Genomic DNA, 19880 nt, shown 5'->3' with positions numbered 1-19880 from the left:
TTATGTATATATTTTAGAAACACCTTTAAAATAATTAATTAAATTCTAATTATTGTTTGCGAAAAGTCAAATATGAACTTAAATTGGTTATCAGTAGTAGCAAATAGATATTCTATATTTTACTGTGTACCATATTTACTAAAGTATATGTATGTACTACTAGTAGTTTTATATATCTTAAGAAAAATAAATGTGTTTGCCTTTTGTGAATGGTGGTTTTGATCTAGTCTAAATTAAATTAAGGTTTGAGAGCCAGTAGAGGCTGTAAAGTTACTTTATGTAGCTCTGGTTAAGAGAAAAAAGAACTACACACTTTCATTTTCCTTTAGCTGTTTGTAAGAAGATGCTGTGTGTGCTGCGCGTTGTGTTTTATTTTAATGTGCTGTTTTGTTATTGTTGTCATGGATATTTTAACGAAAACTACGGGTAAGGATTATCTCAATTATCTACAGGGTGGGTCTTAAATAATTGCACATATTTTCCGGGCTGATAGATATGGATAAAAGGAACATTTTTATTATACATTTATTTTCGTTCCCCTAAGTTATATACTACCTATATTGCCATATTATCAAGATATTATGCTTTTTAAATGAAAATTTTAAAAAATTCCAAAAAGTTAAAAAAAAAACATGTTTTCAAGATTTGTTTTTGTGAGTAAAAAAAAATCGACATATTTCTGAAAAAATTGTTTAATAAAATTATTGTTTTCTTTAGAAAAATGTATAATTATTGATATTTTATGAATGAATGATTTCAACTATCGAATGGTTTTATTCGAATAAAATCATTCATTCATTTGTATACTAAAGCATATGTGACAACCTCGCCGTGCGACTAAATGGTTATCGTTAAGCCAATGACTTCAGAATGCTTTTATTAAATGAAATTTATTCGTTTGATTTTTTGTGTGCGTCAGTGCATTATTAGTTCTTCCCAATTTTTATAACTACGACGTATAAATAGTGTGCTATTTTGCGTTTATTAAAATATTTAAAATACTAAATAGTTTTTTTTAATTGACGATTGTGTGTGTGTGGAGGTGGTCAAAATTTCTTTCCGAAAATTTGTGTGATTTTCTGTAGCCCGATCTTTCAATTATTAATTTATATGGTATATGGTCTATTTTTTATTGGGTAATTTTGGAGAAGTAGCAATTTTAAAGAGAGATGAGATAAACTTATTAATTAATTTTAAAAATATATATTTGTATTTTAGATGTTAAATTTAATAATATGAATTAGTTAAACTTAATAATCATATTTATAATGTGGTTAAGTAAATGATTATCGAACTCAAACTATGGGGTGAGAAAATTAAATTGAAAGTTTTACACGTGCCAATTAAAAAGTTAACGATGTTTGTATTTTGTTTTATGCTAATTTTACATGTAGTTTTTTATGAAGAAATATTTCATTTATTTTTTAAAGTAAATGCCAGTAAAAGTAAATATATTATTTTTAAACAGCAATATAAAGCACCTAATATAAATAATTTTGATTTTCTAATTTTTTATTTATATTTTCCTTCCATTACACTGCATGCTTAGAAAAATTACTAAATGTTGATATTTCATGATTTTAAAATTTGTTGTTAATATAACAAATTAGTTCTGTAATTATTATTATTTATAAACCAACGTTACACACAAAAAATTTAGAGATTATATTATTTTTTAAATAGGATCTAATATAAATAATTTTGACATCTAATTTGTTGTTTATATTTTGCTAATACTTAAAAAATGTTTATATTAAATGATTTTAATTATTGTTAATAGGTATAACACAAATTATTACTGTTATTATTATTGATTAAACCAGTCTTTGCTTAAAAAACATTAAAAATCATTTTCCTACATCCAAAATAACAAGTATTATTGCAGTGTAACAACAGAATATTAATAAAAAAGAATGCAAAAATATATAGACACATACTATCCCTAACTAACTAAAGCCAAACAATAATATTCTTTGCTGACATCAACTAATACCAATATATGGCAACAGTGCCCTTCATAATATATTTTCTGTGTAAATACTAGCACCTCAATAAAAAAATAATGTGTCCTTTATTCTTTATCTGACCTACAAAAAATCAAAGATGCCGCCTTCTTTCATAGCATTGCCACTGACTGCTGTCGGGTTTCTCGGAAAGAAACCTACGTCGCTGTAAGGCGACAACTAAAATCCAGTTAATATTTATTATAATCGATCCTGACCAATAAATGAATTTCATAAATGAATGAATTTTATAAATGAATGAATTTTATAAAATGAATGAATTTTATAAATGAATGAATTTTATAAATGAATGGATTTTATAAATGAATGTACTTATAAATGAATGGTTTTGCTGCCGAATTACTACAGAATAAAATATTTCTAGTAAGAAAGATGACGCATCTATTCGATAATTTTATTCGAATAGTTTTCAACGAATGTTTTACTAGTTATCGAATTATTCGAATGAATTGCAACTATCGAACAAGCCTCTGATAGTATTCATTCGATAGTTCCCACTACTATTCTGAAGTCGAAATATACTACCCTTAAAAATATGTGCAATTAGTTATGACTCCTAATGAGTACAGGGTGTAAATTTTTCAGTCCAAATTCCTGATGATACTTTAAAAAAATTGTTTAATAAAAATTATTGTTTTCTTTAGAAAAAAATGTATAATTATTGATATTTTATTTTTATTGTTTTGTGTCTCTATTCCAGTAGATATAACAAAATTAACTTCTTTTTAAATACGGTTCTGTATTTTTTGCGTATTTTAAAAACTTCAGAAATTCCAAATCTAATGATGTATACCGTACTTATTCCAAATATTCATATTAACTGCATTTTCCGTGAGTATTAATTTGTTACATAGAGACAGAGAATATATATGTATTTTTGGTAAAATCTTAGCAGAAAATCAATAATTTGAATTTTTCAAATCAGTGCGCTACATCACTGGTTCAAAAATTACATTTTTTGATATCATTGTATTTAATTTCTAAAATTTTTGTACAGTTATGCATCCGTATTTATTACACTCTCTATTTTAAATCAAACGTTTTGTAAATACAAACCTAGTGTTTTTGTTTCGAATTGTACAGAAATGCAAAATATTGACCAATGAAACTATTTGCTTTGCCTTGAAATGACCTTAATTACATATTTTGCACATTTTAATGTTCCATTCTCCCAAATACTTGAAACAGTCCTGAAGAAAATGTACCACAAAATTTTCCTTCTTCAAAAATATTCAATATCAGATAATTTATATTTTTAAAAGGCTAATATAAGTTCTCAATTTGTATTTTAACTGATATTTAAGTAACTTGCACTAAATTTAACAATATCAATGGCCAGCTATAGTCTGAAATTACATAATGTGAATAGATATAGTATCTATATCTTTGTTTTAAATAACCTTCTTATAACAAGTCTGGCATAAATTGATATATCAAATATTAGCTATTTTTCTACCGAAAAAACTACTTTTTATATGTACCTAATGGTATACTAAACTTGTATTGTGACCTTTAAATCTAAAAGCTATAAGTATTTCATTGACAAAATATATACAGGGTGTCCCAAATACGAGTCTCATCAGTGGTATCTGGGAAACTAGGAAAACTTTTTGAAAAAAAAAACGAATATTTTCACATTAAAAGTACCGTCCCATACAGCACGTCCAAATGAAATTACGTTTCTACAAGGGAGACACATGAGAAACAAAATATGTTAAAGTGAACCTAAGTGTTCATCTAGTTCTAACATATACATATGAGATACACGCAGGTTTATATTGATAGAATTATGTGATACAGTGTTTACTAGTTGTATACCGTATGCACTCAAGATTCTAAAGAGTTTTTTGTAACGTAACAAATAATTATTAAAATGATGAAATCTGACGTCGGTATATGAGACATACAATGTAAAAGTCATATGTATGTGTGATACTTCGTATCATAGTTGTGCCTATAGTACGCACCTTGTAAATATGTGACATATACACATAGTATAAATATCTATAGGTATAGACACTTTGTAATAGTGTACTGTTGTGTCTACATTCTAGCATGAAATGAAGGTGTGCGCACGCGCGGATAGCCTCAGCGTAGACACACTGACCAAGTGTATCTTATGTGTCCTCTCTCCTTTCTCCTTTCTAGGAGTGGTATGTGTTAGCGGCCATTATTGTTTTATCATTCGGAAGCTCTATATAAATGTTCTGTTCGTGTGTAGTTTAAAAGAGATTTTAAGGTAAGCACAAGTTTTTAATTACCTTGTTACACCTTCCTAAGAGTATTATTAATTATAGCAGCGTGACTCTTTCACTTACTCTCGCTGATACCCAATTTACCAAATTTTGACTCAATGAATGAAAACTCCAAATATTCTCGTATAATGATAAAGAGGTTAGCTCTGCAATATAATTTTTAATTTGGAAATAATAAAAATCTAAATGGACCAGAGAAAGAAAAATTTAAACACTTCAAAGAACTTCTTACACTGATATTCGGTAAGTTATTGAGGGATCAATATACACAGATATGTTTAATATTCAATAATCAGTTTCATATAGTATCTATAGTGAGATTGTTAATCTGGAAATAAAATACAACAAAGTCCAACAGAGTGCTCGATGAATGAGTATGCTAACAAACCAACTGCTTGGAGGGAAACAAGGTCCACCAAATCGTGGCGATATACCGGTGTTTACCATTTTAGTATGTTGTTATACTAGGTACTTATATTTTTAATACATTTTTGATACAAATTTGCCTACAGTGTTTTCTTTTTACTTCTGGTTTCTGCAGTGTAAATATAATTATTATTATTGTGTTATTTGCGCTATTGGTGTTCCATGATATAAAGAAATATAAGAATTTTATTTTAACCACTTACTCTGGCGGAAGAAAATGGTACATTTAATACAAAAACAAAAATGGAACAATTTTAAGGCTACTTCTCTCTTGAACTTACGATCGAGATACTTTTGAATATACAGTTTTGCCTTCCTTTCGTTCTAAAAAGATATAATTGTATCAATATCAAATATTTCTTAAAAAACGAAAAGTTAGGGCGTCTAAACTTGCTTGTATTATTTCCTAAATTCGTTCATAAGAAGTAGTTTTATCTAGCACAAGATGTATATACGAAGCAAAATACATACGTATACACGCGGTAGTCACAACTGCAATGTGTAACAGAGTTTAAACGTAATACACAGCACTGTGTATCCTACGGCACACTGTGTTTCCCTTTTACTGTGTGTGGCATGCAAATGCTATACCGTGGCTACATTGTGAGGCGGACGTTTAACCTTTGTACATACGTGTTGAACTACAATGTTTAAACGTAGCAGATTTACATCGGGGGAATTGTGTCACCCTGTGTCTACATCTAATAATGTAAACACATCGTAAATGTGATTTGATGTGCTGTATGGGGTATGATCGAAAAAAAACGGCGTCCAGTTGGCTGGGAAATGACGATCGAAGACATTTCCCATATAAATTTACATATAAAATGACAGCGATCTTCATTTCATAGCCATCGCTGACGCCGTTTTTTCTCGATCATACGGTATTAACATTTTTTGTTCTACAAGATGTTGTTATCAGATTTTGAAACCGATGTTTCACCTCTCAGCTGCCAACAAGCCCAATAAAATAAAAATATAATATACTGGGTGTCCAATTAAAAAAAAACTTAATAAGTATACTTTATAAGTTTGAGTCATATTTCAAAAATGACAACTACTAGAAAAAAATCTAGGTACGCCACTGAATTATACGTGAAAAACTCTACGGGACACAGTTTTTGCCTTTTCCACAATTTATAAGACCAACAAGATACAATATATTATACAAAGGGGGTCGAAAAATACAACACTTTAAAATTCACCCTGTATTTCAAGAACTAAGAAGTAACTAGAACAAATCTGTGTATCGCATCTTTAGTTTCATAAAAAAGTAGCTTAGTAATGTGAAAACCGCATCTTTGTATCTCTACTCATGTAAAACACACGAAAATGCGACATCCTGTACATTACTATAGACATTTTCTTCTTTTTTATAGATTCGGGATAGAATACCAATGGGTCTATTTAAACTACACCTGGCCTTCACCAGCACACTACCAATGGGCAATCTCCACAAAAACCTACATACCGCAAAACAACGCTCCAGTGGGAATCAAAATTTACAGAAACCTTCTTTTTGTTTCAATCCCAAGATTCAGAGAGGGCATACCAGCAACACTCACAGTCCTGGACAGACTTACTGCATCCAGAACCAATCCTTTACTAACACCATACCCCAGCTGGTCAGCAAACGGCATTTCTAACTGTCACGGTCTTCAAAGTATCCAAAGCATGGAGGTGGATACCCGTGGTATCATGTGGATTATCGATGGTGTCCGTATCAACAATTTAACCACTTGTCCTCCAAAATTAGTGCTTTTGGACCTGAATAATGATGGTAGATTGGTTCATAGTTATGTTTTTAAACCGGAAATTAGTTTAGGTCAAGGAGGATTTCTAAATGATTTGGTTGTGGAAGATGTGGATGGGGGTTATGCTTATATCACGGATAATTCTGGCATAGATCCAGGAATAATTGTGTATAGTAGAAGAAAGAATAGGGCTTGGAAATTAAGGGATGGTTCTATGTTTGCTGAAAGAAGGGCAAGTAACTTTGCTGTAGCTGATGTAGCTTTTAATAATTCAGTTCCTGTTGGTAAGTATACTAGTAATATAAACAGATTTGTAATTGAATTAATAATAATTGAAAAGTCATATTTTTAACTACAAATATTCGTAATTTTATTATGTGATTTGCAAAATATAACACTAATTCACCACAATGCACCAAAAACTATTTACTTTTGCACTGGACGCGCGTTTTGCTAACACTATTAGCATCATCAGCAGATAATTCAAACTAAACTAATACCTACAAATCTCTGTTCATACTATCTTTACATTTATTAATTTTGACTCTCTCATATGCATCTAATTGCCTGTAATTTGAGACTTGTTTAATTAATTTTAAATTATTAATATCTATACAATGTTCTTTATCAACAATATGTTGAGCAATTCAAGATATATCCGGTATACCAAATCTTATCTGAGCTGTATAATCTTTATATCTAGTTAATATTGATCTTCTTAGTTTGCCCAACATATTTCTGATTACAATCTTTACATGAAATTTCATAAATACCCGAAATTTCCAATGGAGATGTTTTATCTTGAGGGATTATTTAATAATTGTTATTGTAATTTATTATTAGCACTATACACAAGTTTATAAATGACATTCTTAATTTTTTTAAACCGCGGGATAATTTTCTATCAAACGGTATTGAAAAATATTTTGACGTTCCTTTCTCAACTTGAAAAGTCGAATTTTCAAAAATCGCAAACTTATATCTGCGTTTTCTAATTATTTTATCAACTAATGAAGGAGAAAATCCATTACACTCAGCTACATTCCTAATGTAATTTCTTTTTATTTATCTTTCGTTGATAAGTAGAAAACTAAGTAATCTATGAACTAAGAAATTTAAACTAGCCATCTTATATTCAATACTATGATATGTCTTATTCGGAATATATCTGCATGTAGTGGTATTTTTTCTATAGATATCAAATTCCAAGCAATTATTAGTATTTCTAATAACTAATACATCTAGAAATCTATTATTGTTCTCTTTAGGGTTCTTCATAGGCAAATTTAATGGAAGAAAAACGATTATTTAATTTAGAAATACATTTTTAATTAGGAGTTTTTGTCTGTTGGCAATGCAACACACTGTATATTATACTTTTTCAGATGGAATTGCATTATCACCGAAAACCATAAACGGAGAAAGAATATTATATTACTGTGCTTTGACTTCCTTTACTCTATACTCTATTCTGACAAATGTAATTCGAGATGAAGATAACTTGAATAGTGGAAGCTGGAGAAACTTTGTAACGCCAGTTGGAACACTTACATCTCAAGTGGACGGTAAGAAAATTACTTTTTAGTTTTTCTTTTCGATTTATGAAATTAAAATAATTTATGTTATTAAGAGCCACTTTTGTAGATTCGGGTTAATCTTCAGATAGTAGTTAATCTTGAGATTTTCTATCGAAGTAAGTTTTATGGGTTGCTATAAACTGCAATCTAAAGTATAAACACTATAAACTCCAATTGGTGGATAGGATCAGGTTAAACCACAATCTGAAAATTCGAGCATGTGCAGAAATATTTGTTTATTCTGAAATGGTCATTTTTGGAGTCTTTTTCGATTTTCATGTACCTTTATATCGATTGATTTATTGGTTTGTTGATCTCATTTATTTAATTCTGACTTATTGACATGGAGGGAAGTATTTGAATTATTTTAGCTTTTCACACATTTCATATAGAAGAAACATAAAAACAACACCGTCACGAATTATTTCTGCGCAAATAATAATGTTGCTAAATAAGAAAAAAGGAACATCACAAGAAAATATTGATATATAAGCCTGTTAGCTACCATTATTTAACTGACATTTATAATTTGAATTAAACCAAACAGCATCTAGTAAAGTTTAAACTTTAGATTGATTTTTAATTTCAAGTTTGAATGGAAGGTATATTACTGGACATAAATGATTATTATAACTTATCTATTTTTATTAGAAATATATTTTTAAATAGCCAATACCAATTATAGACAACTTAAAACAAAACCAACAAATAATTGAGTCAATCCTAAATTATATTTTACATGTTTTAAATAAAATTAGAACGGTACTGATGAACTGGAATTTAAGACATCCATAATTCTTCCCCATCGCATTCCACGTAAGTCCGTTGATATGCTCCTTCCTTAATTTTTTTTCCAAAGTAAAAACCTTATATGTTTTTTTCAAATTCAAAACCTGTTGAGGCCTGCATGTAAAAAAAATCTACAGCATGCTAATATTGTACTTATCTTCAGGTATCGCCATCGATAGCCAAGCAAACATGTACTTTACCTTATTGCCTCTGTATGGAGTAGGTCGATGGAACCTTAACGATCCGTTAGAATCGACCCAGATGATCCACCAAGATCCAAGAACCACCATTTGGCCTGATGGATTTGCTTTCGACCAGGAGGGAGTTCTGTACGTGATCAGCAATCAAGTATTTCGATACATTGATCCTAGAAGCACACCACCAATCAACTCCAATGTCAAATTTCGTATTTTGGGAACATTTATTGGCACCAGAAGTTATTTGTATGGATGAAATAGAATAAGTTGAATCAAAATTGTTGCAGTTTTATTTATTTTCTCCAAAATAATATAAAAAAATGGTCAAGTGCGAGTCGGACACGTGCATTGTTTCGCTAGGGCGATTACCATAATCTACCAATTAAAAACACCACATTTTATAGAGAATATTTCAATAACCTCGCTAATTTTTGAGGCCCTAGCGAAGTTATTGAAATATTCCCTATAAAATGTGGTGTGTTTTTAATCGGTATTATTTGCAATCGGATTTAATATGATTTTTTTCCAAAAAAAATACAATGTTTTGTTACCTTTGACATTATGAATTAACCACCATAATCACAGAACAAAACTCGATTGTTCAACATTGACATTTCACTATTTTTCACATCCATTTCCTCAGTGCCTGCAGTCAATCCGTGCTTATTTGTCCAAAAAAGAATAATTTTTTCAACCAAAAAACTCATTGTTCCAGTAGATATCCCTTAAGGTGATTAAATCTAATGAAGGTAAAACTCCGTTTTGACATACGAACTATCCGTCATTGTATTTGACCGTTTCATCGTTTTTTTAGAGCCGACAAAAATTCACAGTATCGAACAGAAACATCCAGGAAGCGGGCAAGGACCCGGACAGGCGCTCTCTGGAGCTCAGAGCTCGAAACAGAGTTTCCAGTAATCCTTTGATCCAGAAAAATATAGGCTTTCTCCAGACCTACAATAATCTTTTCAAGAAACCGGTGAATTTGCTTGGTGACGCTGACAGTTTCTTCAGGAAATCTTTGAGGAACTATTCAGATTCTTTGGATATTATCAGGGAACTGAGACTAGAAAAGAAAATATCAAATCATAAAAAGAACAGTAGCTCCTCGGCAAAGCAGAGGTCTATCTATACAAAACACCACCACCCTTGCGGCGATCATTCAAAATTATATCCCGCTTCGAAGCAGCTTACTGCTCAGGAATCCTTTGAGGCTGGTTTCAGGTCTATAGAACCTTGTGAAGGGTCTGTACAAGAACTGTTCAGTAAGTCTCCGGCAGAAGAGCAGTTTCAGAGTGCTTCAGAAGACGAGGATCGCGATTTCTTCTCTCCGTTAGGAGCGACAAATACTCAGATCAGTCTAACAGACAAATCTGGGTTTGATTTAAAAGAGCAAAAGTTTGAGGATCCGGTGGGCGTTGAGGATATCAAGATGGCGGAAGATATGGATGGAGAGGACCTCAATGAGGATATCAATGAAACTGAAGATGAGGAAGAGGTAGTTTTTATGTTTTAGTATATTTTTACACAAATTTAAGAACAAAAAAATGTCAATTTGGCATCTCACTTACTAGCAATGAATAGCTCGTTGCCTGTAGATCAACGAGTTGAGACACTACCTCGATTTTTCTAAAAACATATTAAGTCATTTAAAATGTAATTTTTTACACACACAGATGCAAAACATTTTGTTCTAAAGGTGTTTTTGTTGCTCTAGGTTGATGATGCAACGTTGAAAGACATAGAGCAGATGATACAGCAAGCGTCCGACGAACTACAGAGCGTTGCAGAAGAAAATAAGCAGATGATGGACACATTAGAAGTAATTTTTAGCAATCTTTTATGATTAGCAAATGCAAAATCAAGACCAAGACCCCGTTAGTGTTGCTTTTGCATTTAATAAGTAGTCTTGGTCGACTTTTCACTTTATCTGCAGGAATATAACTAAAATATTCTTATTATTTAATTTTATTATTATGAATTAGTGTATGAAATATGTTATGATTGTTTACGATCTTAATTGATTAATATGTATAACTGTAGTATTATTGCTTGAACACTATATTGAGCTGATTGGAAAAATGATTGATCTACGGACATTTTTTAAAAGCAATTTTCTGTCGTAAACAATACTTTTGTTAGTACCCAGCATGGTTTGATATAAATCGATACTATTCATTCCAAAAATAAATGTATTTCAGGAAAACGATGAAGAGGAACTTGGCGTTACAGATCCCACCGCGAAACCCGACGATAAAAAGGACGAAGACCAACAGAAAAAGGAGCAAGGAAAGGATCCTGGCGGTGACGGTTCCTATTTTAAGTTCGATCCAGCCATAGACGCTGCAGTTCTAAAAGAACTCGAGGAAGCCGAGAAACAAGCCAAAGCCACCGCCAACGTTATTGCTGACTTGAAGGACCGCGTTGCTGAGCTGTTGAAGAAGGAGAAAATGTCCGAAGCCGAGGGAAAGGAACTGGAACAGAAGAATATGGAGCTCAGGAAGCAGATGATCTTGTTTGAGGAGAAGACCAAGAGAATTCAGGCTTTGTTGGGTAAGTAATGCTATAATTAAAGCAGAATTTTATATGAAAAAAACACCTCAGTAGATTAAAGCTAAGAAACAAGGGCGACTTCTAAATAATTTCTTTTTTATAGGACAAGCTAACTTATTTGAAAAGATGCAAGCTATACAGCCTCCTTTGCAAACTAAACACGCCGAGGATATTCTGCCCAAGATGCTGGTTTGTGGTAGGGACGATTTTATACCGAAAATCGTACTCTGTCACGAGCGTAAAGACAGGCATTGTCGATCAAGGAGTTCGTCTCAACAAAGAACGCCCAGTCCCACGACGTGTAAGCTGAGGGAGAGCTACAATATGCAGGAGAAGCTCGTTGCTGACAATGTCGATCTAGAAGGCACAAGGTATAAACTTACAGCTAGGTATTTAGGTTTACGACAAAATTAACCAAAAACTACTCAAAATTTCAGGTATTTGACACACACATCATTTCCGTCAAACTCACATCGCACAAAAATCAAAATTCACAGTATTTTTCCAATTTTTTTCATTTCTTCTCAGGTACAAGCTCCAAACAGACCTCATCGACAAAGACAGAACGGTCGAATGTCTGCAGAAGCAACTGTGCAGTTTACAGAATGAGCTGCGCATGGCCTATCAAGAACACGGTCCCGTAAACGATCCACAACAACAAGGGATGGCTTGTCCTATCCCGGGTTGTCCCAAAAACAGGTCCAGGTCCAATTCTCCTACCAGATCCGGGGGGCCTTGTGGACCGGGAAAAGGTCCATGTCCTGGCGCGGTTGAATCTAGATTGCAGGAGTATTCCCAAACTACCAGTCAGCTGGTGAGTGGTATTATATTTCAGCTTACCTTATAATTACAATAAACTTATTTTGAAAGCACTGTTCATTAAAATGTTGTATCCTATGTTATAGGGCTTGTTTCTCTTAAAATGTCCTGTCTCACAATGTACCGTTTGTGTCGGGGAAGGGATCATAGTTTCATAGTTGTCAATTTTCGAAAGAAATCAGTACATTTATATTATTTCGTATATTTTTCATTTTATTGATTTTATGCAAAGCACTGTTCATTAAAATGTTGTAGGGCTTGTTTGAATGTTATATTAAACTGATTTCAGGAAAAGCAATTAATCGATGTCGAAGAAGAGGTGAGGGCAATCCAGCAAGAATTGATAGAAGTGCAAAAAGAACGAGAACACCTGGAGCACCACAGAAGAATGCTTGCCGTTTGTCCACCTCCCTGTCCACCTTACCCCTGTAATCCGCCGCCATGTGGACCGCCGCCTCCTTGTGGCTATCCCCCCTGTCCCCGGCCTCCACCGCCATGTTTTCCTGCAGACGGAGCTGTAAGTTAAACTATTATAATTGGGGTAAATTATTTCTAAGTTCTAATTTAGAGCCACTGTAGAATTTTTTTAATTCCATTTTATGCCAAATAAATTGGCACTTAAAGTGTGTAAATTTGCGCTTAGGTCCATTTAAAAAATCATTTGGATCCCTTTTATCCTACAGTTCATATACCAAATAAACTTCTAGTCACGTGATTATGCTGGACAGGATTAAAAATACGATTTGTCTACAAATCTATTTTTCCAACGCTCCTTGATTAAGAATTAGTGTTTTTAACATAGCCATGGCACTCTAGATTGAAATTTAAAATACGATTTTTTATTAAGAGAGAATGTCAAAAATTGACATATGATATGTCATTCTATTCAGAATTTCATATTCTATCGAATAAAGTAAAAAAAATAGCGATGGCGATGAAAAATCAAAAGTTGTAGTCATTTCCGGTAAAACAGGAAGTGACCAAAAATAATTGAATACGTCAATCAATCTTAATTTATGTGATACACTAACATACTTAAAATTATATATATAACATACTTAAATCTCGGGTGAGCCACTTTTGAGACGCACCCGGTATACTTATACTATATTGATTTGATAGGGTGATGATCAGCAATACAAGGAAATGAAGGAGAAATACCAGCGATTGCAAGAAGACTTCAAAGCCAAATTGACCGAAGTGGCTGGTCTGAGAGCGGATAACGAAAAATTAAAAGAAATGGCCGAGAAGGCTGAAGAAACCCGAGCAAAATTGGAGCTAAAAGTCAAAGACCTGGAGAAAAGACTGAAAGAACTGAGAGGAGATGGAGACAAAGTAAGCAACCTTTTTCCCCTTAACCTTAACCGAACATATACTTCGTATTGTGTTAAAATTCTGTTCAACTTTAGGGCAGCTCCAAAGAACAGCTGGTAGACCTCCAACAACAGATCAAAGTTCACAAAGAGCTGTACAGACAAGCACAAGACGAGCTGGAAGAACTGAGAGCTTTAGTTGAAGACCTTCAAGGACAACTGAGCGATTATAGGAACAAGTATTTGCAAGCCATCCAAACCGTCGAAGAGCAGAACCGTCAAATCGATATAATGCGCTTGGAGAGCAACAGAGTCAGTGAGCAAGTCAATCTGGAGATAATCCGAGTCAAAAATCAGTTCCAGGAAAAATTGCAGGAGCTGGCGCCGTTGCCTGACGTTCTCAAAGCCACACAATTGAAGGTAAAATGTTTTTAAGACTCATATAAGTTATACTCCTAAAAGACTATTAAAGACAACATGCAGAATTCTACGAACAGGGGTGGATAAATTAACCTACCAACTATTATAAGTATGTTAAATCTCTACACAAGTCAAAAGTCAAGATAAATTATGAGGGATACAGTTAAACATTTCTTATGTTTTTTGTCAGTTGCAAGAGGCCCAGCAGATGCATCTGTTGGCGGAAAGAAACAATGAGGCTCAGTCCAGGGAGTTGCAGACATACAAGGACAAACTGCAAGCGATCATGGACGATATGGCGCTGGCAAATAGCGATAAACAAAATGGTGCCGGTGAAAAGGAGTCGCTCATGGCTCAAGTGAAGAGGCTGGAGGAAGAATTGCAACAGAGCAAAGACGAAAATGACGAGCTTAAAATCGATTTAGGTTAGTACTTTATTATTACCGAAGTACAGGGTGTCCCATTTAAGTTGAAATCATACGGTATCTCCGTTATTCGTGAAGATAGAAGGGTGCGGTTTGAACAAACCTGTCCCACTTTTTTGTCAAACGGAAGATGCCAGATTCCGTAAACATAAATAAATAAATGCCTTTATTGTGAAAAAAATTTACAATTTGTAGACAAAAGTAAAGTAAACAAAGTAAACAAACAAAGTAAACAAACAAACAAACAAAAGAGACTACAAAACATTATACAAATAACATTGTCAGTCTTATTGTTTAAAATAAACATTTATAAATTTTTACAATGTCAAAGAAGAAACAAAATTTTCATAGCCCTCTTCGTTTCTGAGCTACAGGGTCTTTTTAAAAATTTTGCAATTTGGGACACCCCTTGTATCTCTGTTATTGTTAAAGGTATCGAGACGGTGAAAACTGTTTATTGTAGAACTTTTTACGTAGAATACAGTGGCGTAGTCTGTTATTCTACGAAAATAATATCTTTTAAGATATGAACTAAAGATATGTTTTCTTAAATGGAACACCCTGTATATCTATAAATTATTTGATCTGGCTTGCCATAAGCCTTTATTTTCACTATTTACTGCAATATTTAAAAAAAAATATTAAAAGATCATATTTATTTGTAGGCCATGATTGATAATAAAAGAAACTAAAGAATTATTAAAAGTATACTGCTATCTGTCTCTTCTTTCATTTTGTCTCAGATTTTAATCGGGAAAATTTAATAGACGATAGAATTTGTAAAAATAAAACAAAAAGTTCATATCAACTTGTAAGATTTAAAGCTTCCTTTTCGAGATACAGGGTACCATTAGAATCCCAATTATAATATTAATTACCAATTAGAATTTAATTTTTTTCGCAAGAAGTAAGCAAGATAGACAAAAAAGTCAGGAGACAAAAAAATTATATTTTTAATTACTAAATCCAAAAATAATATTAAACTTCTAAAAAAGCAGTGGCGTGCCTATTTTTCCTTTAAAATAATTTAACAGTGATGCCCCACCGCCGCCCCTGGCCATTAAACTTAAATCTAATTACATCAAATTAAGTCCCATAGTAAGTATTATAAACGGGGCAAGTTATATCAAAATCGATTAAATAGTTTTTCAAATATCTTAATTTTTTTTTTCTTTTTTAAGTAACTTTAACACCCTGTATCTCGACAAGGAAGCTTTAAAACTTTTTGTTTTATTTTTGCAAGTTCTATCGTCTATTAAATTTTCCCGATTAAATCTGAGACACCCTGTATAAATTTAAAATAAAATTTTAATATGTGTATGACTATTTTAGTATAGTATTTTTAATACCTATTTAGAGGTACCAGTCGTTTTAGTAACTTAACGTATGCGGCTTCTTGCACCATCTAAACCCGCATGAAAAAAAAAGTTAGGTTATGACCTTTGTCATGTCAAATGCTTGACATATTTTATTGCATTGGCGGAGTGACTTGAAATTTCATATTATCAGTGGCGGTTTATAATAATAAAAATTAATTTTATAAAATTTAAAGATGTTGACGTAATAAAAAAATATAAAAGAAGCGCACTAATTTTAAAAAATATTGTTTTATTAACTAGATACCGAGTTTTCTTAAAAAATACCTATATTATTTAAGATCTCGATTTAAGGCTTATACCAAAGAATATCTTAACTTATACTTATTAATGTAGTAAACTATATTCAAAACGATTTAGGATCTCGATTTAAGGCAATTCAAAAGCGTCTGATGCACTAAAAGTATAATAAATAATATAACAAGAAGTCGAGCAAGCAGTAATAATATTTATTTAAGGGCTCGTTTAAGTACAAATTCTACAGAAAAACAGGTTTTAAAGAGCTTTTCGCTTTTAACAGCATGGTATTTGTTCAAAAATAATATTCTTTTTATCTGATTCCAGGCATTTCCAATAACTGTTTTCTTCCATCCGGTTTTTTGAAATGAAAACCCATTTTTTTAATTCCCAAATATAACGAACTTTTGGAAATCTTAGTTTCTGGAGACTCTTCGATAAATTGCAGGAAAATAGTTTCTACTGTGATTTTCCTTTCGCGCATACATTTTGTAAATTACTTCCCTCAAACAATGTAGGGTATTCTTAGTAATTCGGATTTTGCTCCGGGAAACGCTTGCAGACATATTTCTTCTAAATTCGAAATCTGTAGCTCTGTTTGGTTTTTCTAGATTATATAATGTGCATTCTGGGACTTTTAGTGCTTCGGATGCTTTTTGAATTGCCTTAAATCGAGATCCTAAATCGTTTTGAAAATAGTTTACTACATTAAGCATAAGTTTTTTGGATTCATCAGAATATCGCATTTTTATATCTTATTTTGCGTTATGACATTAACATGAAATGTAACTTCAAAAACGTGACATCTAACAAATTATTAATAATCGACGTTCATTTTTGTTGGTAATTTTTTGTTTCAACTGATTTATTAATAATAAATAAGGATGGTGTTATTCTAAATGGGTATTAAAAATAGTATAAATACCATTTTGATATTTTGTTATTTATCACGGCCTACAAATAGGAAAATGATATATTTTAAATATTGCAGTAAATAGTGAAAATAAATACGGAGTGATATATATATATATATATTTTTGTGAAGCTCATAGCAAAGCTTATCATATGATTTATAAATATACAGGGTGTTCCATTTGAAAAAACATAGAGTACTTGTAACCAAATGAAACGGATCATCAAACGATAGTTATTATAGTAAAATCTAGCTCTTTTTCCCCTTCGTCTCTCCAGATCGCCAAAAGGAAGTGGCCGACGAGAACGAGCGCCTGGCCAGTTCGCGCCAGCACGAGATCGTCCAGCTGGAGACGCAGCTGGAGACGGTGCGCGAGGAGTCTGCGCGGCAGGTGGCGCGCATCAAGGACCGCTGCGAGATCGTGCGCAAGTCGATGCAGAACCAGATCAGCGACATGGAGCGGCAGCTGGCCAGGGCGGCCGCCATGGCCAAGGCCGCGGAAAGGGATAGGGACGATGTGAGGCAGAAGATGCAGGCTCAGATCAGGAACCTGAACGAGAACTTCGAGGACGCGCAGATGCGTATCAGGAACCTGCAGGTGGGCTATATTATTTGTATATTATTTTAAGTGAGGATGCAGTCAATAATCACCACATAGGCTAATAAAACTACTTTTTCAAATGTGTCAAGTTTTCGAGAATTGTATTCCCATCATCAGGACAGTTTCTAAAATGTATAAATAAAAAATACATTAACATTTTGAAATTGTATAACAGAAGAGTCAATTAGCAAAAACAACATCCTCCGCACAAAAAGGCCTTAAAACTAGCATCATATGACATTGGAATACAAGAAAATTTCCTTGACAAAAAAAAAGTTGGCAAGTTTGAAAAAGTAGTTTTCTTAGCCTGTTTGGTGATTATTGACTGTATCCTCACTTAAATTTTGAGTTTTTTTATTATTTTAAATAGTAGTAACATAAAAATAATAATCTTTATTTGTTGAACGATATACAGGGTGTTTCAAAAAACATGTGCCATCTCTCGTGGGGAGATTTGGGTATTTTTTATCCTTGTATATCCTGTTTTTTAAATGGCCCCAGAGAAAGAAATCATTTGGCGAAATATCAGGAGACCTTGCTGGCCAATTTACTGTATGATTTAAGCCAATACCGTTTCTATTAAAACTATTGTCTAAATATTCCCGAACAGCCAGGGTACTATGTGCCGGGCAGCCATCCATTTGGTACCAAACTTCCTGATTTTCCCTAGTGGCATCATGTAAAGCAGGTAAAATATGATTTTCGAGTAGTTCCAAATAATATTCTGCATTTAAATTTCGCGTAAGAAATAATGGCCCGATAATATTGTGTCCGAATATCCCTGCCCAAACATTTACTTTCTGTGGATATTGCGTCCTTCTTTCGACAAACCGGTGTTGGTTTTCTTTGTTCCAATATCAATAATATTGAAAATTGGGCTCATTATTTAAGGTAAACGTGCATTCGTCAGTGAAACATATGTTTTTTAAAAATTCCCTATCCGTGTTTGCGTTTTCCATCATATCAAAATAAAACGCCGGCCGCCGTATTTCGTCCCCATCTCGTAGCTCTTGGTGCTTTTCATATTTGAAGGAATAGTATTTATGTCGTTTCAAAATTCGAAACGCTGTAGTGTGATCTATTCCTATTTCATCCTCAAGTTTCCTTGTGCTGATCTTTTCATCATTCTCTTCCACGCACAATAAAACTTCCAAGTCGGTATCATTTCTTGCATCTTCTCTTTGTTCCTGCCTTGCCTCACATCTGCAGTTATTTATTAGGGTACCTTTGGTCTCAAATCTCTGGATATTCCTTGCGATTGTAGATTTTCCAGGTATCGGTCTATTCGGATACAAAGCAGCAAACATGTCCGACACATTTTGATAACTATTTCCTTGATAATACCATTTAATCATCAATACTTTTTCTTCGGTAGTGTAATTCATGGCTAGTATTTTCGATGTGGGTATGAGTTTTTAATAATAATAATAAAGCACTAAATAGATAAATTTCTGAAATGGCAACTTCATTTGACAGTTATCTTTTACCTTGACTGGTGCTCATAAGTAAATACAGGGCCATAAGAAAGGAGAAATATTTAAAAAGGAATCGGCGATAACTCGTAAACGGGCTAATCAAAAATATCTAAAGTTATTCTTTTGAATGTGGGTTTTAGTGGTCTTCAATAAACCTGAATAGAATTATTCTCTAAAATAATTAGGGAAGCCAATAATTGACCGCATTAAAATTTACATGGGATTTCCTATGTCCCGCTCGACGATGCAACACCCGGTATATTTTTCTTTAACTTTGTAGGGTCACGTCAACTTTTTGAAGAATTCTTATTGCCCTCCCTGCGAGTCTGCAGTTCTAACTGATAAATCTGCACCCAAAGTAGACCCATGTTGCTGTGCCGGAAACTACTAATCCCGATAAAAAAGTATGAGAAGTTATAACAAAAATACGATGTAGGTATCCTGTAACGATTTCGACCCAATCTAAACTTTTGTTTCTGTAAATTGGAATGAATAAAACACAGTCGTAATGAAACATTAACGTTTATTTTATACAGAATGAGAGAATATTCTTATAAAAATCTTATAAAAATAAAAAAATATATTCAGTATTCACAAGGAAATATGTACAGTATGAGTGTGATGATTTTTCATTTTTCTCTAACAACTTAATGATGATTTCAGCCACTGAAAAAAAGAAAAAGTATATAATTTTTTAAGTCACATTAAAATCTGGTTCTTTTAACT

General features: G+C 32.7%; 3 protein-coding genes across 3 annotated transcripts in view; 2 read left to right on the top strand and 1 right to left on the bottom strand.

Moving 5' to 3' along the window:
* The first annotated feature begins 65 nt into the window (after positions 1 to 65).
* On the top strand, positions 66 to 9294 carry LOC115890083 (protein yellow-like). The gene is made up of 4 exons (XM_030910215.1): positions 66 to 426; positions 6085 to 6743; positions 7845 to 8024; positions 8989 to 9294. Exons 1-4 carry the CDS (start codon positions 344 to 346, stop codon positions 9276 to 9278), a joined length of 1212 nt encoding a protein of 403 aa, XP_030766075.1. The 5' UTR covers positions 66 to 343; the 3' UTR covers positions 9279 to 9294.
* A 330-nt stretch (positions 9295 to 9624) lies between these two features.
* Positions 9625 to 19674, top strand: LOC115890043 (myosin-11). The gene is made up of 12 exons (XM_030910152.1): positions 9625 to 9771; positions 9837 to 10520; positions 10740 to 10844; positions 11224 to 11575; positions 11679 to 11946; positions 12104 to 12389; positions 12684 to 12911; positions 13517 to 13729; positions 13804 to 14127; positions 14318 to 14552; positions 17357 to 17676; positions 19435 to 19674. The coding sequence occupies exons 1-12, from the start codon at positions 9766 to 9768 to the stop codon at positions 19543 to 19545; spliced, it is 3132 nt and encodes a 1043-aa protein (XP_030766012.1). The 5' UTR covers positions 9625 to 9765; the 3' UTR covers positions 19546 to 19674.
* Positions 19661 to 19880, bottom strand: part of LOC115890044 (calpain-C) — a 40448-nt gene continuing 40228 nt past the window's right edge. The window contains exon 15 of the mRNA XM_030910154.1: positions 19661 to 19820. Within this exon, the coding sequence (XP_030766014.1) occupies positions 19794 to 19820 (27 nt within the window). The 3' untranslated portion in view covers positions 19661 to 19793. The remainder of the gene's footprint in view (positions 19821 to 19880) is intronic.

Source organism: Sitophilus oryzae, unplaced genomic scaffold (assembly GCF_002938485.1).
Source record: "Sitophilus oryzae breed Bouriz unplaced genomic scaffold, Soryzae_2.0 scaffold_85_pilon_pilon, whole genome shotgun sequence".
In the NCBI taxonomy this organism is placed as follows: Eukaryota; Metazoa; Arthropoda; class Insecta; order Coleoptera; family Curculionidae; genus Sitophilus; species Sitophilus oryzae.
This window is presented reverse-complemented; position numbering and strand designations above follow the sequence as displayed.